This window comes from Zootermopsis nevadensis, unplaced genomic scaffold (genome assembly GCF_977971745.1).
Source record: "Zootermopsis nevadensis isolate Lab colony 2312 unplaced genomic scaffold, Znev_1.0 Znev_ptg000022l, whole genome shotgun sequence".
In the NCBI taxonomy this organism is placed as follows: Eukaryota; Metazoa; Arthropoda; class Insecta; order Blattodea; family Termopsidae; genus Zootermopsis; species Zootermopsis nevadensis.
In genome coordinates this window covers 4,142,707-4,161,777 of record NW_028259154.1, presented here as the reverse complement: position 1 = coordinate 4,161,777, position 19,071 = coordinate 4,142,707, and the positions used below count along the sequence as shown (strand labels likewise).

Sequence of the window (19,071 nt, the reverse complement as noted above, 5' to 3'; positions counted from 1 at the left end):
CGCGATGGGAGAAGACGTAGAATTTTGGTTCCTTTGACGAAAGACACGACCTCCCCTTCCACATGTCCAGTCAATTACGCCTTTACACAAATCCAGTCTCTAAAATACTGTGGAGAAGTTTAAATAGTACTAATATTGAATAAAAAATTTCTTGGATATTATCCATCGTCTAGTAAATAGGGATTAGCTCTATCTAGTGGGCCCAACTGTGTAGGAACCTGAAGACGGAGATAGAGTCCCATCTCCGAAACGTCGTTTTACGTTTTATATGGTCCGGAGATAGGGATTAGCTCTATCTAGTGGGCCCAACTGTGTAGGAACCTGAAGACGGAGATAGAGTCCCATCTCCGAAACGTCGTTTTACGTTTTATATTTACTAGACGATGGATAATATCCAAGAAAATTTTTATTCAATTGACTCTTCACCATCGTCAAAAAGTTTTAGATTTGAAGTACTAATATGACTTTACAGTTTTGTATAAAAATTATCTTATTCGAAGGTTTAAATGATACATGGGTTAAAAGAATTATACCACGATTCCAGACATAAAAGAATGAATCTCTGAACAACATCACAATTGCACAAATATAATCTCAGTACGTTACAGGGTTTTACCAAATAGAAAGCAACCACTTTTCCATGAGTGTACACTACCAAGGAGCCATCAGCCATGTCTATTCACCATTGTGGTCTTCTTGTCCGGTAGGTAGTAATGAGTGTGCATGATCCTCCACACCGATGGTGCTAGAGCTGACATCAGGAAGGAAATAACGCACGTTGAAATGGTTAGAGAGAAATTGTGGCATTTTATAGTTAATGTTACCCCTCGCTGGACTAAGGCAGACCCAGACTGTCAAATTACGCCTTAGAACATTTCTCTTTTTCATAACATAACTCAGCCGATCGGAGCTTCTGGAAGCCCTGTACATGATCCACGACGTAAAAGTGAATACGTCTGTAGGAGGACCAGAGTCATTATCAGAAGGTGTGAATGTGCCTCAGGACTCTTAGGGAGTTTGAAGGAAAAAGGGCGGATGCAGACGCAATTGGTTACGAAACATCGCTTGGTATTTACACTAATAGAATGCACACATTTGCCTACAAAAAGCAATAACGTGAAATGAGTTTCGCTTACCGAAACAAACTGTGGTTTCGCAGAGCAGAAGAAGTCTCAATACGCTGTCATGTGACAGTACGTGGACGCAGAACAGGTACGTTCCCTGCAGGTTGTAGAAATAGATCTGAACGCTCAGCGTGAGGTACGGCAGGATCAAGATGGGTCTACCCTGAAGCAAACGCAAAACGTCGGATGAAGGAAATGCAGGTGGCTAATGTCTGATTTATTCATCGTCACAGGGAAAAGTTTTCTGCTTTCTTTGCGAATTATTTTTCGAATGCTGATTCTGCATGTAACACAATTGGAGAAGTTCAAAAAGACTTTGAAATAGTATTTTATTTTAGATTTTGTGTCTGATATTGCGTTTGCAAACAATAACATAATAATGGCAGGAAAATAAACCACATTTCCAAGAAAATCAGTGGCCCAAAGGGTTATTGAAATGTCCCCGGTATACTCAGCCATAAATGACCTTCTCCGAGGCAAATGAATCAACTGTACATTCTAACACATTCGAATCATAAGAGTTATAACATTCTTTCACTGCTTGAAGACAAAAAATCGACCGCTGGATCACCGTATGTTCGTGCGTTAACTTCCCCTTTAAAATTCTAAACCGTTGACAGATGTTCACGAAACGTGGTATGATAATGGAGGAGAGCACAGGATTATACTTTTCCAATCTCAATATAAAAGGTTGTAGAAGGACGTGCCTGCCTTCTTACATAAGACTTGGTGGAAAAGTATGATCTTCATGGATCTTAGGGGGTTGTCGTTATGGACTGGATCCGTTTGGCTCTGGGTACGCGAATCTTTTAGATTCATTAAAGTCGTGGAACGTCTTCATCAACAGAGCGACTACTGTCGTATGTATCCTCGCTACTCGAGTTAATCTGAAGTTTGTACTCACCCGATGGATGCGACGAAGCAGGAATCCATTGAGGATCAGCGCTGTGACCTGAAACAGCAGCAGCGCTGATTGCCCAAGCCACACGTCTGTAGGAACGGAGATAAGGTGTTTCAGAAGACACGAGACACGGGGGTGGGACAAAGGAATGGAACACGACAGAAAGATCCCGACTGACAGGAAGAATACAAGGATCTTCTCGTTGAAATACAACGAATGTGAAAAGTGAAAGGAAAAGTGATCCCAATAATTATAGGAGCAATGGAACTGTCTCCAGGTCACTCAGAAAATATTTGGCCAACATCCCGGGCGAAGACGACGTCAGGGAACTTCAGAAGACCGCGATTTTAGGATCTTCATAGACCATTCGAAAGACGCTGTCGTAAAATGTACAGTCATCCCTCACAATAAATTTATACACGTATTAAGAACAAAATGTATTTCGGAAATAGCCACTGCGCTGTGTACCTCAGGGGCAAGGTTTGTCTCGGGTACATTGAAGTAAATGCCCTATAAAGTGGGGAATGGATGGAATAATAATCATGTACTGATAAAAGTAATCTCACCTGTCGTCACTGCCTCGTATTGCCATAAGTCAATGTAGATTTTGATATGGATCGACTTGAGATCGACGCCGATTTCTCCTGCTGATTCTACAATCCGCCCCTCCCCTCGCTTCGTCTTAACGCCTGCATAACACATCAAAACACTTATTTTAGTCCAGTCTACAAACAAATTTAATCGAAATCTCTCCAGTGTTCTTGGAGACAGAACAAATTCTGGACCGTTTTGCCTTAGTATATATTGAATCTTCTCTAACCTTTATGCACGTTCAAAAATGGACGGGAATCTGGCAAACACGTCTCGTCCCATCCCGTCTTTACGTCTTCAAAAAAGTGATTAATTTCATGTCCCAGAACACGAGGTGCAGTTATTACACAGAATACCACGTAATTTATACGAAGACAATATCAGACAAGCCTAAATGTCGACATCCACGTCAGCCACCTTGAAATATTACATAAGTTTATCAGCGTATGGGGCAATGTAGTTAAACCTTTAAAAATGACAAAGAACTTGGTTTATTTTTAGTCCTTTTATGTGACTTATGTGATAACATACTTGTGAAACACGTCGTATTATCGCCATTTTATGTTTTTGAAGAGGTTATGTTAGTCCACGTGTTATGTTATGCAGGATAAAAGCTTTGGCCTTGGCAGGCAGGCTTAAACTTTCTGGGGAGAAAAAACTGGATTTTGTACAAAAACAAAAGAATATTTTACCGCGCAATATGAAGCATTTTAATAAATACGTTACAAGTGACAAATCCTAGCAACAGTTCAAAGCGCCTCTCGTGAGTTCAGATTGAAATAAGTTGTTTTTCCCCCCTTTTTTGATAAGTTACACGGAAAATGAGAGACCTCTTTTAAACGATTATTAACAATTAATAATATTGACTGTTTAAAGAGAAACTCAGTTTGGATAACGTGTCACTGGGGGTCACTCTGTCTTGGCTGTATATAATCTTACCATTATGTTTCTCGGTTAGGAAATCCGGGGTGGTTATTGTTGTCCACACAATGAGCGCGACGTACGCCATCTGTGGAGCACACTAAAAACAATTGGTACAACATGTGTCTATCCGCGGATGTTATCGTAATGGTAGATGCTCTGTACGTACAAAAGACAATGAAAATATTACATTAAAATGAAAAGACTGAAAATGTTAAAGATGACCAGGGTTTATACTTTCTTTAATATCTCTGATGTTTCCGTTAACGTAAATCTTGAAAATGATTTTTGCAATAAATCTTGTGTAACAGTTTGATCAACTTGGTTCAAGTTACTCGATTACTCAAAAATTATAAAGGTTTAAAAATAATCTTGTAGAAACATTCACATTAGTTTACCATCATCGCAAGAATCTCATATAATGGAAGAATACTCGAGTGGTATGTAGCATGCAATTGTCTCGGCTGAGCTATGGAGAGCGGATACCCGTATCCCTTGTGTTTACGAGTGTTCAAAACAGATGGCAGTTCAAGCAAACAATAAAAATTTTACTGAATGAAGAAATTTTAAAAAAAATTATATTCCTCCAGTAACAATGGTCTGACGTCTAACTACTAGCATGTTCTTAATTCGAGTTAATGTTATGGCGTTTTGTCGATGAGTGGTTTTTGACTGTATTATAAAAAAATCACAGCAAATTTTTACTTAAAACTTATTGGTGTGCTGTAAAGCGGGAATCGGATAAAATGGAGTTACGAGGACAGCATAAAACGTTTGAAAGAGCGAAATCTTTTAAAAGCAGAAAGTTCGACAAACCTTTACCTTTGCTGGCCAGGTTTTTTTTAATAATAGTTCATCCTACCAGAACGTCGGTCGAGATTAAAATACCAAGCTCCTCTACTACGCTCCTCGTAACACAATCAGACAAATACGAACAATAATTCTATCTGTAAATAAATATTTAGTATCAATAAATATACTTCGTACCAGAAACTTGAAAACTGCCTAAATATTTAGGTTGTCACTACTTATCATGGCAAGAGACGACCTACAGGGACATATGTGATAGGTTTAAATATTAAACCTGCGATTCATATGATTTGTGCTTAAAAAGTATAATTCAATTCAATGAATTATGATAATTAAACGTCGAGAGTTCATCAACTCACCAACCCAAACCGCCCAAGGACCAAGGCTCGTCTAATTACTGACCCCTTCGGGACTGGGACACACAGCAACACGGACGATATTCTTGGAACGGCTTCACAGGCACCAAGAAAGAACATATTAATTGCTTTAGTGCGCTGTTTGAAACAGCAACACCAAGTATTCTCGTAACCGAATTTATATATTAGTGCCACATTGTAGATTGAGTAAGTAAATTAAAGCTGTCCCACTATACGCCATGTAGGCGCTTGGGGGGAGAGAAGGTATAGCTCCTACTCATTCTTGATCTCGGCACTAGATGGGGGTGAGTGGTCAGCATCACGCCCCGGCCGGCTTTAACCCCGGGAAGTTCAAACACGGCAATACTTCCAGACGGACATAACTAATCCACAACTTCATTTCTGTCTTTATATTATTTACTTTACAGGATAATACAAAAACAACAACAAAACGTTCACCCACACAAAATCATGTTAAGCACGACGTACATATACAGAACAACTTCGAATACGATATTAAAAATACAATAAAATCTGGAAGAAAACATCATTTGAAATCTGATAAACATCTGACTAAAAGTTGCATTTAAGAAATTATATTTAAGTTTATATAATTTTATACACCTGAAGATGGTTCTTTTAGAACTGAAACATGTCGTGTAAAAAAGTGATGATCTAATGTAAATCGAACATTTCGATAGAGAACATCATTTAATATATTTTAAATATTTAAATGTTAATTATAGTAATATTTTAATGTTTAATAGGAATTTTATTGTGATTAGACTGACAAGATTTAAACAAAAATACTTTATCAACCTTGTAATAGTGAAAGGCCGACGCAGTGAAACGCGGTCTTACGCATGGTCCACGTACGCCTGACCGTGAGTTCGAGTCCCACTCAAGGCATGGATGTTGGTCCGCGTCCTTTCTTTTCCAGTCTGGTGGGTTAAGACTGGCCACGGAGGGCAAGGCGAAACCACCGTGGTACCTTCGCAAGAAAACCCCGACGACGACGACGGTCAAGTTGACCATTGAGATTAAAAAATAAATAGTGAAAGGATGCAGGATGAAAAAGTCGTCTAATTCTGATACGTGTCCAAAGAAGCCAGAATTCCACACCAAGTGTTTTGCCATACATCATATAATGAAGGAATACCATCGGGTGTGTAGATGTTATATTTACTTAGAATAGAAATATTTTATATCTGATAAAGTTATAAAACAAATATCCAATCTTCCCAGTAGGAAACGCATTAAGAAATCCACCAGTGACATATGCAAATTCATTCGTCTTCTTATGAAGCATTCTTTATGGGTAGTGACTTCGCGTTATGTTTCACTTTCCTGGTGTTGAACTTGGTCTTGAACTTCCCAACAAAATCAGCGCGAAAGGTAGCACAGCTCTGAGAATATGAAATCCAATGCTTATACATCGTATTTATTTTATTTAGTGTTCTGTCTGACGACAGGTCCATATGAACAGGATCCTTCCATCCTTTTCTCGGACTGGGACCTGTTCATATACGTTCTTGGCAGATGATCCTGAAGTGGTTTGCCATTGCCTTCTTCTGTGTGTGAATGGAGTAATTGTTGGGATGCCACGGAGGAAACCTCCGTGTTGCCTAGACCACGGCCTTGCCCAACACAAGTTATAAATTCGGGCAGCGCCGGGAATCGAACCCGAGACCCCAGGATTACAAGGCCAGCTTTCTAACCGCATGTAATGAGAGATGTTTAGACGTCGCCAAAGTCATATCTACCGCCCTGGACTTGCTTTATTCTCTAACGAAAGGCACCACTTATTACACATCCCGCTATCGACAGTGGTACAGTCCGTGAAAAATATTTCACACGGGCAGTATTCAAACAAGAGGAACTGTGATCCTCTCAGAACATATTTTCACCATATTTAGCAAAGATTATTCCGTTTTGTGCAAGTTATATAAAAAATCAAATTAGTTCATAATAGCAGTTGAATTTATACAGCTTAATGGCACTTAAATAGACCAGCAGAGAGCCTTAGTGGTATTTAAAAGGGACCGCAAAGGGTTAAACTGGTTCTCTCGTAAATTGGGTGAGAATTTACTGAATTACTTATGGCGGGATCCAATAGCGACCTCTTTTGAACGTAATTTATGAGCATGAATTCCGATTATACCCTTGCCATTAAAAATCTTCGATCCAGATAATAGTTTATATCTTCATTATAGTATACTTAACATTATAGAACACTCGTAAAACAGTGGAATGTTTGTGGGAAATTGACAGTGAGAACACAGTCGTGTTACCGGGATGTTGCACAATTGATCAGCAGTAGATTGCATTAATCGAGATTTCAAAATCTCAAATAAGAAAAAAAATAATACGTCAGAATAATGTTAAAGAAACTCTTACCTTCCATTTTGGATGTCCGACTCTTTCGGGGTTCAAAATATAACTGCATGACTGAATTTTTAAGATGCTTTACTATAGCGAGTGGGTTTCATAACAACCGGTATGTAATGCTTGGCCTTGTCTGGAAGCTCAAAATTCTTTTGAGAATATTCTTAATACTCAGAACTGGTTGTGGAGTTATCGCAACACTATGTTGGACATATCGATAATCTGAGGCATATTTAACACACACGATTTCTCGGGAGTCACTCTATCCGCGATTAGGCCAAGGCCACCGTTGTCTGATGGTTAGCGTACCATGGCAGCATTTGAAAGATCCCTGGTTCCACTCCGTATCATGACAGTCACCTGAAGACAGGATAGACCAAACTACCCAAACGTCAGCGTGTATTAAATGTAAATCAGACAGTGCACGGTGTCCAAAATAGTGACTATAATGAATCCATCTGTCACAAAACGTCAGAGAATCGCTGTGAATTGCCGGTGGACGAGAAGTTGAAACAGAGGGTCTTCATGAACACTAATACATTAAGTGGCGTGGCCTATTTAAAATAGTGTCTACTCGTTTGCCCGGGATGACAACTTAACTCACGGTTAAGATAGCCGACATCCGAGCTGAGATTTTAACCAGACCTCTCGTATAGAAGCAGGACTGGTAGCGCCTCTATCGGGCATAACTTACAAAGCCTGTTTTCCTACTCGTACGCCTTCGAATGCCGGTATCAATTTAAGGTTATGTGAATCAGAATTCAAGTAACTAAACGTAGTTTAGTTGTAGTGATAGCCTAATGCAGTGATATTCAACCTGTGTTATGCGAAGACATCTTAGGGGGTACGTGGTATTTAAAAGAAATATATATATTACTTTATTATACACGCTAAATAATCAGTAATGTAATTTATTTAATTTATTTTAAATGTAGATTATATACTATGTATAACTTGAATTATACACCAACAACATTGGGAGTGCAAAGTTGAAGAGAAATTATATCTGGGGAGTACGCGAACAAAAAAGGTTGAATACCACTGGCTTAATCGACCCATTCTCAGGTGAATCCTAGTCGAGCCAGAAAATTTTTGTTTCTTGTTATTTTGAATATGTTGCACATTGTTCTTTTTGTCCATTATAAATAATCTATTACTTACGTGGCCTACGGTCTTCACAAACGTCAAATTTGTCGTAACTGGTACTACTGTGACACTCACTTAACAAATTCTTGCGTCCGCCATGTTGTTATTATCGATTATCGATTAGCTGCCGATGGTATATCGTTCATACGAAATGTTATTAAAAGTTTATACTTGCAGAAAATTTTGTGAGGTACGGACAGACGCATGCTGTAAGCACAATGACGTCATAAACTTAAATTTGCATTTGGAAAAGAAAGACTAAAAATGTTTATTATCGTCCGTGGTGAAAATTCTGGTCACTTCTCAGCGACCAGCTGACTTGCACATTGGAGAGCTGAGTCAATGTCAGCAGCACCCAGAGCAGAAGAAAGTGACGAGTCTGTCACAGAGTGACGAAATACAAGCAACCCGATAAATGTGTTTCCCTCTAATCTTTTTCACAGAGTCCTTTCCCTGGGGTAAAGCGTGGAAGCGGCGTGATGCTAACTGCTCACCCCATCTAAGGCCGAGATTAAGAATGAGGAGCTATATCACCTGTCCAGTGGGGCAGCTTTACTTTAATCTTTCTCCTACATTTCGACTTTGAAACATGTCAGCGTCGCATTAAAAAAGTGCGAGATTCATGGCACCGCTCGACAGGTTTCACCACAAACAGAAGAAAGCAGGGAAGATTATTTTTCCTTTTCGCTCAACGTGGGCAAGCAATTTGTTCACAACATTCATAAATAATAATACAAAGGACTACTGTTTATATAATAATACTTTATTGTTTAAGAGCTTTCCTGTCTAATCAAGAATAGGCTCCATAATATCCGAGTCCGTCAACATGGAATGTTGGCCATGAAAGGAGTAGAGTGGTAGCAGAAGCTGTAGTCTCCCACAAAGCATAAGAATTAAAAATTCAAGCCAGGGTCAAATGCCCTTATTCCCTGTACACTTCGAGGTGTACGCCTGTTTTTTGGACCTGGCTACATCGCACGTAACATCATTTAATTATGTGTGAACACAGGATGGGTAACGCCATTATTAGTTGAAGTGGAAATATCTTAGGAAAAGGAAGACTAAATGATGCTAAATCATCTCTCGTGGTTAGAGTATCAAATAGAATAAGATAACTGAGCAGAACCTACAACGCTCCACGAGAAATTGGGGTGGCTAATAAGTACAAGCGAGATGTATAATGGAACTAGTTGTTGCATAATTTAGATTCGCTGATTACTAATTCAGTTACAGATTAACATTTTTAATAAAACATAAGCATATGTTTTGAAATTATTCTTATATATAAAATGCAGCTATTCTTTCGTCAAATTTTAAGTAGCATCTTCAGAATTATGTTGCTGAATTCATTTTGCTACCGAGTCGCAAAGTTGCAGCATTGCCGAAACACTACTTCTCATCGCAGATCAGTTGTTTTGTGTCTGGAATGTGACCAGTGGCTGCCCCATCACATTTTCCACGAAGGAGAAACTTGTGATGTGACGTGTGGACGTCTCCGTTTTCTGGCATAGTGAGAACAGTTTCCACAGAGCCTCGATGCTCGAGCAAAGTACACTTTTGAAGCTGCTGGTAGTAACTGAAGACAATCAGCCACAAATAAGCCAAGAAAACTGGAATCAGAAAACAAGCATTCACACTGTCTGCGGGTAACGTTATAAGGAACAGCTCAGAATGCTGATACTGCATCTCACTGAAGTCCTGTGGAATGTCGCCTCGCTGGTTCCGTCTGTTTGATATCGTACCTAAATAGCCCACTTCCTTCTGCATCTTTTATAGTTCATCATTTTCAAATTATCCTATCATTTATAAGATATAAGATATGATATTTTAATCTTTAATTATCTTATATTGTGATTGACGGCCAATTTTAATATATTTTTAATACTATCCTGTTTTTTTAAAAAAAAACCAAAAATAAAGAAATTCAAAGTCTTTATCAACGCACTCACCGTACAGTTCACTTTCAGGTCCATCCTGACTGTAAAGAAAGATCTTAACTTGGTAACTCTTTTTAAATAATACATAAGTTTACTGACATTTCAGATGTACTCGCCGCCTCGATCATGAGGGTGTCGGTAAGATCTGCCAGACTACGTGGCGGAACAACCCATAAGACAGCCATCTTCAGACACTGTCATGTCTGCCTATTAATTAGTACGAAATATTTTAATTTATTTAATTGATAATGCTTACCAATTATCAGTGCTCCAATAAGCATCATGGAGGCAGCAAAGGTATTAAAGTCATGTAAGACAGCATAAATGCCAATAATGGATATAACAAGAGAACTTGAGATGATGCCTAGAGCTCCCAGTATCAGGTACGGCACCAGGAAAGAACGCTTTGCCTGTAAACACAATAAATGAAGACGATTTAAATATTAAATTAACAGCGTTCTCCCCACGAAATTCATGGAACGTACTCAAACACAGATATAATGAATTTTCAACTCGGCACTCAATAAGCACCAGTGACTTACTCAGATTCACTTCTGAATCACGTAAATACGTCATTAGCCGTGCATAATTGCCAAGATGTTTACGGAAGAGACTTAGAAACGTCGGCCAACAGCGTTCGTAAGTTAAAATACTGCCCCAGGAATGGATATTTATACGCTTTTATCGTCATCCGACAATCATTTAATATCTGTGTTCTGTTCAGGACCTCACACTATTAAAATACAGTGAACCCAACGTAAAGAAACAAACTGCAGTGTTCAAATATGAATGTATTTACTTTGTAGGCTCCGTACAAAAGCAGTCCACAGACACTCCCACCTACAGCGCATCCACCCACTGCACTAACGAGCAGCAACTCCCAGTCTGTAACAAACAGCAGCGTCTCATTAACGGGATCCACATCTTGAATCACGAGGCTGCCAGACTGGTTCTAAATGTTTAATGACATGCTAGTGCAACGCACAGTCAGGTAGATCACATGCAAGGTCTGTCGCACGGAGAGTAAAGATAAATAATCCCAGAGTTGTCCCCATGTAGAAGATAAATCTCTGTGTTTTGATAAGGAAAAATTATGACGCCTCTAAATACAGGATTTTAATAAACTGCTTCTTGTTAGCATTTGTATCAACTGCATGCAAGCGAGGATTTGAGGTCGCATGGTGATGAGTACAGGTTTACCAACTTCTACTATAAAACACGGTGCTACAATCCAGAAGGCAGATATCTTTGAACTGCAAGGATATATCAAAAGCACACAGTCTCATACTGATCGTGTGATGCATTATGGATTATGAAATAAATATTTAAAAAAACATTACAATTTCTCTTTAATTTATTCTACATAATTCAAAATAGTAGGCGTGACCACTTACTGTTTACAAACATCTTAAGTATTAGTTTTAATTTAAAACTAGTGAAAACTTATTACAATAAAAATATTTATATATGATTTTGTAATGTAATTTTGATTTTTGAAATGTTTCTCTGTAATTGACATTAATAAATGATTCTGTTATTGAAGGCATGAAGTAATTTTGAACAAGAAACCAGTTACAGGACTCAAGATAGTTTTTCTGTCAAGTTTCATAATTAAATCATTTTGAAGTTTCAGCTTCCTGTATTTTGAGTTTTATTACTGTACTCAAAACATTTTCAGGATTTTTCTGCATAAGACACCAGTCTCATGCAGAAAAATCTCAGTAAACTTCAGCAATGAATACAGCGATATAAGTTGCCAACTGAGATGCCATTCCACGTGACAGTCAATCAGAGGACAGCAGACGAGGCGACAATTTAAAACGTAACCAGCAAGAGCTTTGGACATCTGGAAAAGTGAAATAAATATACTGGTTTCTGGTTATTGTGGATTTTGCTGCATGGAGTACGCCAAAAGGGAAAGATACTCTTACTATAATTACTAAAGACACATCATGAAATCACGAAGTCAGTATTTATCACATTTGGGTACATCATATGAAACTAAAAAAAGTTTAAAAGTGGCTTGTCATAAGCAAGTTACGTAGAAATAATATTTTTAGTCATATTATGTCGTGAATAAATACAACTATGAGTATTTTCCTCCGACACATATCTAAGATAGTTCTTACCAGGTAATTGTCTGCCATACGCAAGGAAATACACCACAGAAAGCACCAATTCCAACACATCCGCACCCTGTAATAATCACAGAGAGTAAGGAAAAGAGAATGACTGTGTTTTGTTTACATCAAACCAAAAACCTGATTTTGTCAGACATATTCAAAATATTTTTGACAACTCTTATAATACATTTTCAAAATGATATATCTTAAAAAGAATGTGAATTATATTTATGCAAATAAATTAACTCTTTCACTGCCTGTTAAATATCTTGAACAGACATGAAGTGGTCTTACAACGAAGGGCGATGCTGATTTTAAAGGGCGTGACAAGGGTCTGTTTAATGTGCAGTGAAGAATACACAAATATAAATATTTTACTTTTCAGTAAGGACTTACCAAACCCAGCCATCCTGTGAAAATTGCTCCTGTTTTCAAAGAATATCCACCAATAAAGTGCTTCAAGACTGGAAGACATTTTGAAATGGCCATAGCTGATTTCTGGATCCTGGTCCCTGTTAGCAAGGAAACAAATTACACACCGATCGTTCACAATCTGACTTCAGACATCCTTCTGATAAGTAGGCGAATCACAATACTGGGAAGTGTGTCACATGATCAGCACAGGCAGGATTTCCGTTTTATTACCAGAACACTTGACCTTGACAAAGATATAAGCGAGTGACTGGTGCATACAAAGCAGCCTCTAAGAACGTGGTGTTATATCTGCATGATCCTCCCCTAAGATTTTATACACTAAAGCAATTAAAGTCTCAGTTCTATGTCTTTTACTCAAATACAATATGAGCTGGGATAGCTCAGTCCCGACGGGGGCAGAGGACTTTTCCTCTAGCCTCTGCGTCCAGAGCAGCTCTGGGGTGGGGCGTGATGCTGACCACTCACCCCATTTGGTGCGTGGGATAGCGTAGTGTTAAATAATTTGAAGCCCTTCAGCGGCCAAAAAACAGACGATGGGCCAGCGGTGTCATTGTGGGTAAATTTGACAACCACAATTTACGGTGACGCCATGCAGTGTTGTCAAAGTAAATTTTACGCTCGCCTTACAAGCATTACGCACGTGCACGTCCTACTCTATCTTATACAACGTACAGTTGAAACAGACGTAATTTAATATATTACATACCTTACAATGGTTCCCCACTCCTAACACCGACACAAAGTTGTTCTTAACTCCGCAGCTCTTCCTTGTTCGCTCCTCCCTCATTAGCAATGTTACCGCACCGACTATCAGTCAGCTGTAGCACAGGGTTGCCAACACCTAGCCACAAACTTTTCTCCGTAAGCAGCGTAAATTTCCCTTTGCATGTAAAAAATATCCCTTACAATTAAAATGTTGTTTGCGTCATAGTTCCATGCTCAGAAGTGGACAAACCCTCTGAAACAGACGGTAACTTCCAGTGCAATAAACACAGTACGAACGACGCTTTATCAACTGCAAACTGGCTCTTCATAATGCGTGTATCATTAATAAATTCTTTGACTGCATGAAAGTAATTTATAACTTTGAAGATTGTGTGGCTTCTTAACCGCGGTTTGCACCAACAGTGTAGTTTTACAGACCTATGCTGTTATATGCAGCCTGTACCTTGTCATACGAAGTTAATCATAATTACTTTGAATTTAAACCAATGTCAAGATCCTGAAGGAGTACTCATTATGTCCAGAAGACGGCCATCAATCCAGAATAATTAATAAATGGTCCAAGGTCATTGGTCTGTCTGTGTTGTAGCAAACAATTATTTTGAGATGGCGTTGTAACTAAAAAGAAATCTAGAGGATTTAAGTCAGGCGATATTCGGCCCATAGCTCGAAAATAAAACGTCCAAGGACATACACGTACATAGACATTTTTAATTGTTTTCTGCACATCAGGGTACACGCCCCTAAAATGGTGCAGTATATTTCAGAAACACCGAACATGTAATAGTAAATTGAAGGGTAAATATTTGATTTCAGGAAGTTACTTTCTCGCAGAGGAAACTTATTCGTCTGCTATTGTCGTTGAAAATGTAACATTCCACATTTTAATAAGGAAACAAGAAAAGCATGCAGAATTTGGATGGGGAGATCTCTTGGAAAATATCCATTTCGAAGAGGTAGGAGTTGGGTGAATGGTATTGAGACTGGGAAGTGGGCGAGAGTCGCTTTCAGTTTAGGGCTTTGGTATAAACTGTGTTGAATAACCCGATTATGCCACCACAGTATTTGTTAACAATCATTTAACTGAAGTGAAGCCAAACCGATCACAATTAAGATACTAATTTCGAAAGATTAATTTGCAAATTATGCATTTAATCAAACCACATTCTTCCTTAAGTGTGTGTTAATAGAACTATTCATTTTCCAAGAAAAAAATATTTAACTAAATTTATAACTACATTAATAATAGAAAACCGGGTATCAAGCAAACAATTCACTGTTAAAGTGTTCAATTTTAGTTTCAGTTATAATTTTATTTGTTACAAGATATCACTGTTAATAGAATGTTCCAAGCTTACCAGATCAAGTAAAATGCACTGTTGTTAAGCATATTCATTCGGCAAATATTATTTTCCTTCCCTTTTAACTTACTGATTTCTTAAATAAGCATAATCGCTTTTTCATTACGAAGTTATAGGATGAAAAACATGTTCCATAACACAGCATTAACTAGAGAACTCAACCAACCGCATGCATACGGCTAAATTTTACAACTGTAAAGCACTGCACGACATATCTGTACGTATACTCACACACACTGTACAAAATTCAAATTCAAATCCCATAAAATCTCACGAAGATATATGCTCATTTACACAAGTCCAATATTTTAAGCACAGATGTACGGAGTACTCACGTACTGAAATTTAATAGTTCCCCGGGATAGTGATCAGTGTTTTCCGTAGCCCCCCGCAGAGATGTGACCAAACCCTGCAGATCCTCCGAATCCGTGTCCCAGTCCGGCGCCACCCGCCCCAAGTCCTCCTCCAGTAGGAACCACCACAGGGTAAGGCACCTCCACAGTCACCTCATGAGGCACGGGGACGGCTACAGGCTGAGGTACATGCACGGGAACAGCGTGAGGCACGGGGACGGCGTATGGCTGAGGTACAGGGACAGGGATGGGTTGAGGTACATGGACAGGGACGGGCCTGTTCACGGTGTAAGGGACCGGCCTTACCACCGTAACAGAGACAGGCTGGGGCACGTTGACAGGGACAGGACGAGGGACAGACACGGTGTAAGGGGCGGGGACGGGCACAGGGACGGGTCTGTTGACGGTCACCGGTACGGGCTGAGGGACGGGGACCGGAACTTGTTGTGTTATGGTGTTCACCTGCACCTGGCCGCCCGCATCACCACTAAAACCGGCGCCACCCCCGAGACCGGCGCCTCCGAAACCCCCATAACTCGGACCGTGTCCTGAAGACAGGTCGAATCCCCCGTGGCCAATTCCAGCAGAAAATCCTCCGTGGCCAATTCCAGCAGCAAATCCTCCGTGGCCAAATCCTGCAGAAAATCCTCCGTGGCCAATTCCTCCAGTAAATCCTCCGTGGCCAATTCCGGAAAGAATTCCTCCGTGACCATACCCCGCGGAGCTAATTGAATTTCCGTGTTGGCCTGCACCTGATCCGTGGCTGATTGAGCTGTAGCTGGTTGCCCCATGCCCGTGGCTGATACCTTCGGAACCGAACGAAGACCCTTGTATTCCTCTCTTGTGTGTTGTCTTATTCGACGGTTCGTCGCCCTTGACTACCATGCCTTGAACGACAAGGGCCAAGACGCATATCTGAAAAAGTCAGAGCAGTTAGACATAAAGAAGCAATCATTTTGTAAATTGTTCAGTTTTAAATTTGATACTTGCCCGGTGGGCTTCACTAAGCTTGTGAATCAATCTGTTTTTTCGTACTTTAACATTAAATTTAATTAATTACTTACTGAATAGAAACTCCTGTTTCAATTGGACATAATAAATTTTAATCAGATCACTATGTTACCTTCTGTACCAAGTTGCAACATTCGAGAAAATATACCATCACAGGTTTAAGGCTGGACTCGTAACAACGGACATTAAAGCAAATTTATATCGAGTGCGCCCTCAGGCGGAAGGCTGGACACTTCCGGTCAGGGCGCACCGACAAAGAACACGAATCTTGGCCACTTCAGTTTAGACACAAATCAAACTCAGGATGTCTTCGAAGTTTTTTTAGAAATCCATTGAGCTATTTCCGGGGCGACACACGTACGCAGATAATTTATCGCGCTTTGCGTTGTAGCAAGTCCGTCGTTGTGTCTGAAGCTGCTCGTGACGTCCCTGGACTCACCTGGAGGATATTCATAGCTGCGGTTGTACCTTCCTGACGAAACTCCCTCTGCACGTCATGTTTTATATACCTATTCAGACATGCATGAGCGACGTGTGGGGCTTTCACTAACGTCGAATTCCGCATTACAATGCTTTCTATATTACGTATTTATTTTCAGATTTCATGTAACTTGGAATATTCATTTTTAATCCATGTTCTGTTTCTTGTAGGTTCTGACAAAAATCTGATTAAGTCAGTCCAAGTAGAAATTATGGTATGTAAACCGGATGTGATGTTGGATTTGGGTACCAAATCCGTTGAAATATACGAATCTTCGTTTAACAGATGTGCCTACGCAAATTTAAGTGTAAATGGGAGAGAGTTCAGAGTATTACACATGTACAGGAAAATCGAATTATTTCGTATCAGCGTAGCGTTGAATAAGAAAATACAGGAAAGTTGTGGACCCCAAGAGCAGACGTCACGTAATCGGCCTTGTATATAACCAATTCAATTAAGCAGAGCTGTTTGAGAAACTAATAGTTGCTTAGACGATCAAAAAGTCTTCCGGCAAATGTTTAACCGTTGTCATTCATCCGTATCCTGTAGAAGGTGAATTGATTCTACGTTGTCTTAGGCCTAATCTTATATTTTTAAGACCAATTTTATTAATATCCTCGTTGATAAGAATTCCATCGAAGACCGAGGTCATGAGTAAATACTTTTTAATACGCTAGTTATAAGTTGAGCTACTGTCAGCTTTTTTCCCAATCTCAAGCTGTAGAATGTCCATCTAGTGTTCTTCAAACGCTGGCGTTCACGGAGAACACCTTATGGACTGGTTTTTCTGTCAGTCCGTCCGCCCGCATGATTCAACTCAACCGCTGGCCAAATTTGGATTAAAATTTGGCATTGGTTTAATATCACCGGAGGCTACCCAAATTCATGGTTTTAAATTACCTACAATCACGGCGAACGAAAGAACTTATAAGGCAAGATCGGGATCACTCAGAGCAAAAACAATCGAAGATCACTGTTGGAGGACATTGCTGTGCAAAAATAATTTGGGCTGAAATTAGTCCAAGAATGGCCTGAGACCTAGCGATGACATTGTATAAGATTAGTGCAAGAACGATCTACGACTTAACATTGGACAGGGATAGCATTAGTGCAAAAGTGACCTGGGTTATGTGGCGTAAAAAACGCCTATGGTGTACTCCTTAGAGTACGCCTTTTCTGTTTTGTTCAGAAAGATCTATTCTCAGCTGTCCTCGGAGTCTGGAGGCCAGTCTTTTGTGTCCGTACCTTGAGGACGTTATGTCTCTTTAACAAAAGACTGCGTTAAGTGTTGGTTTATACACGGCGTCTGGAGTGTGAGGAAGACAGAATGTACAAACACTGTCACGTGAGGGCACACATTTCGTACGAAAATTATACCATATCGGTCCATACTCAATTGGAATGATCATCATGTCCTATTAGAACAAATAAAGTTTGTGTGAACATCATGCTGTTGGATGTCACACTATGTTAGCGATATCAATCGCGTTTCAAAAGACATTTTCGTACAATAAAGAATATCGTATCTTCGAAGAAAATATGCAGCTGGTTTAATTTTTTAATAGAAAATTAGATTTAGAGACTCCTGTTTTATTCAAAATTTGCAACAGACCGACTTGCAGATTAGGTTCCTGGGTCCAAGTGTCGGGTTTTCAAAATACCGAGGAGACAATCCGGCAAAGTTTTTTTACTGTGTGAAGAATCTCACGGTTCTGAAAAACTTTCTGTTCCGAGAGCCAGGAAATTGCAGGTTTGCTGTGTCACTACGCAGCTTTGATTAATCTGTTATTATGGCGAGGAAACTATGAAAATGTAAAGACAGTGCCAGAATCCGAAATGGGAATTTGACTGTTGTCACTTAAATTTATATTTAAGGATTCACACTGATTCTTCACGTTGTATGGAAATAAGTTAAAACTAACATATGCTTGGCCTTGTATTATAATACGTGAAAGTCTGTAAAGAAACATGAAGTGTGGTATTAAGACATGAAATTTTTTTGAAGAATTAAATGTTCATTTGATAGATTTATAAAATATTGTGGAGTATTAAGGAAAAGTGTCTACAACAACAAATAATAATTCAGAAATTTTAAGAGGAGTGTCTGAAGCAAAATCTGATTACGTTGGAAATACATACACTAGAACAGTTCCCGCAGTATTACTGTGGAAAAATTCTAGAAAAATTGATATTCTCAATTGTTTTATTTATCCCTAATCTCGTCACGTGTCTAGGAGTCCTGCTACTGAATGTCATAGTACGGTACGGTAGTCTTAAAGACGTTCGTCACATCACTTCTGTATAAATATGAATAGCAGTTGAGAAAGGAAAGTAACTCATTATGACTGAAATCACGGAGATGATCGGCGGTGATTTCGTTCATAATTATTTGTGCCCAAAGAGCATTCGATAA

At 39.3% G+C, this 19,071-nt stretch overlaps 3 protein-coding genes and 1 long non-coding RNA gene across 4 annotated transcripts; 1 reads left to right on the top strand and 3 right to left on the bottom strand.

Moving 5' to 3' along the window:
• Positions 1 to 559: 559 nt before the first annotated feature.
• Positions 560 to 7,686, bottom strand: LOC110837159 (uncharacterized). Its single transcript, XM_022079015.2, has 7 exons — positions 7,101 to 7,686; positions 4,707 to 4,798; positions 3,556 to 3,637; positions 2,592 to 2,714; positions 2,029 to 2,114; positions 1,137 to 1,287; positions 560 to 751 (listed from the first exon to the last, which is right to left on the bottom strand). The coding sequence occupies exons 1-7, from the start codon at positions 7,147 to 7,149 to the stop codon at positions 666 to 668; spliced, it is 669 nt and encodes a 222-aa protein (XP_021934707.2). The 5' UTR covers positions 7,150 to 7,686; the 3' UTR covers positions 560 to 665.
• LOC147872946 (uncharacterized) lies at positions 7,684 to 9,266 on the top strand. The gene is made up of 2 exons (XR_015536407.1): positions 7,684 to 7,932; positions 8,678 to 9,266. It is a non-coding gene; the product is annotated as an uncharacterized LOC147872946 (long non-coding RNA).
• Positions 8,980 to 13,569, bottom strand: LOC147872945 (uncharacterized). Its single transcript, XM_022079016.2, has 6 exons — positions 13,436 to 13,569; positions 12,691 to 12,806; positions 12,301 to 12,367; positions 10,971 to 11,056; positions 10,428 to 10,581; positions 8,980 to 9,844 (listed from the first exon to the last, which is right to left on the bottom strand). Exons 2-6 carry the CDS (start codon positions 12,781 to 12,783, stop codon positions 9,624 to 9,626), a joined length of 621 nt encoding a protein of 206 aa, XP_021934708.1. The 5' UTR covers positions 12,784 to 12,806; positions 13,436 to 13,569; the 3' UTR covers positions 8,980 to 9,623.
• Positions 13,570 to 14,711: 1,142 nt separating this feature from the next.
• Positions 14,712 to 16,639, bottom strand: LOC110837142 (uncharacterized). Its single transcript, XM_022078987.2, has 2 exons — positions 16,617 to 16,639; positions 14,712 to 16,081 (listed from the first exon to the last, which is right to left on the bottom strand). Exons 1-2 carry the CDS (start codon positions 16,629 to 16,631, stop codon positions 15,182 to 15,184), a joined length of 915 nt encoding a protein of 304 aa, XP_021934679.2. The 5' UTR covers positions 16,632 to 16,639; the 3' UTR covers positions 14,712 to 15,181.
• Between the last annotated feature and the right edge of the window lie 2,432 nt (positions 16,640 to 19,071).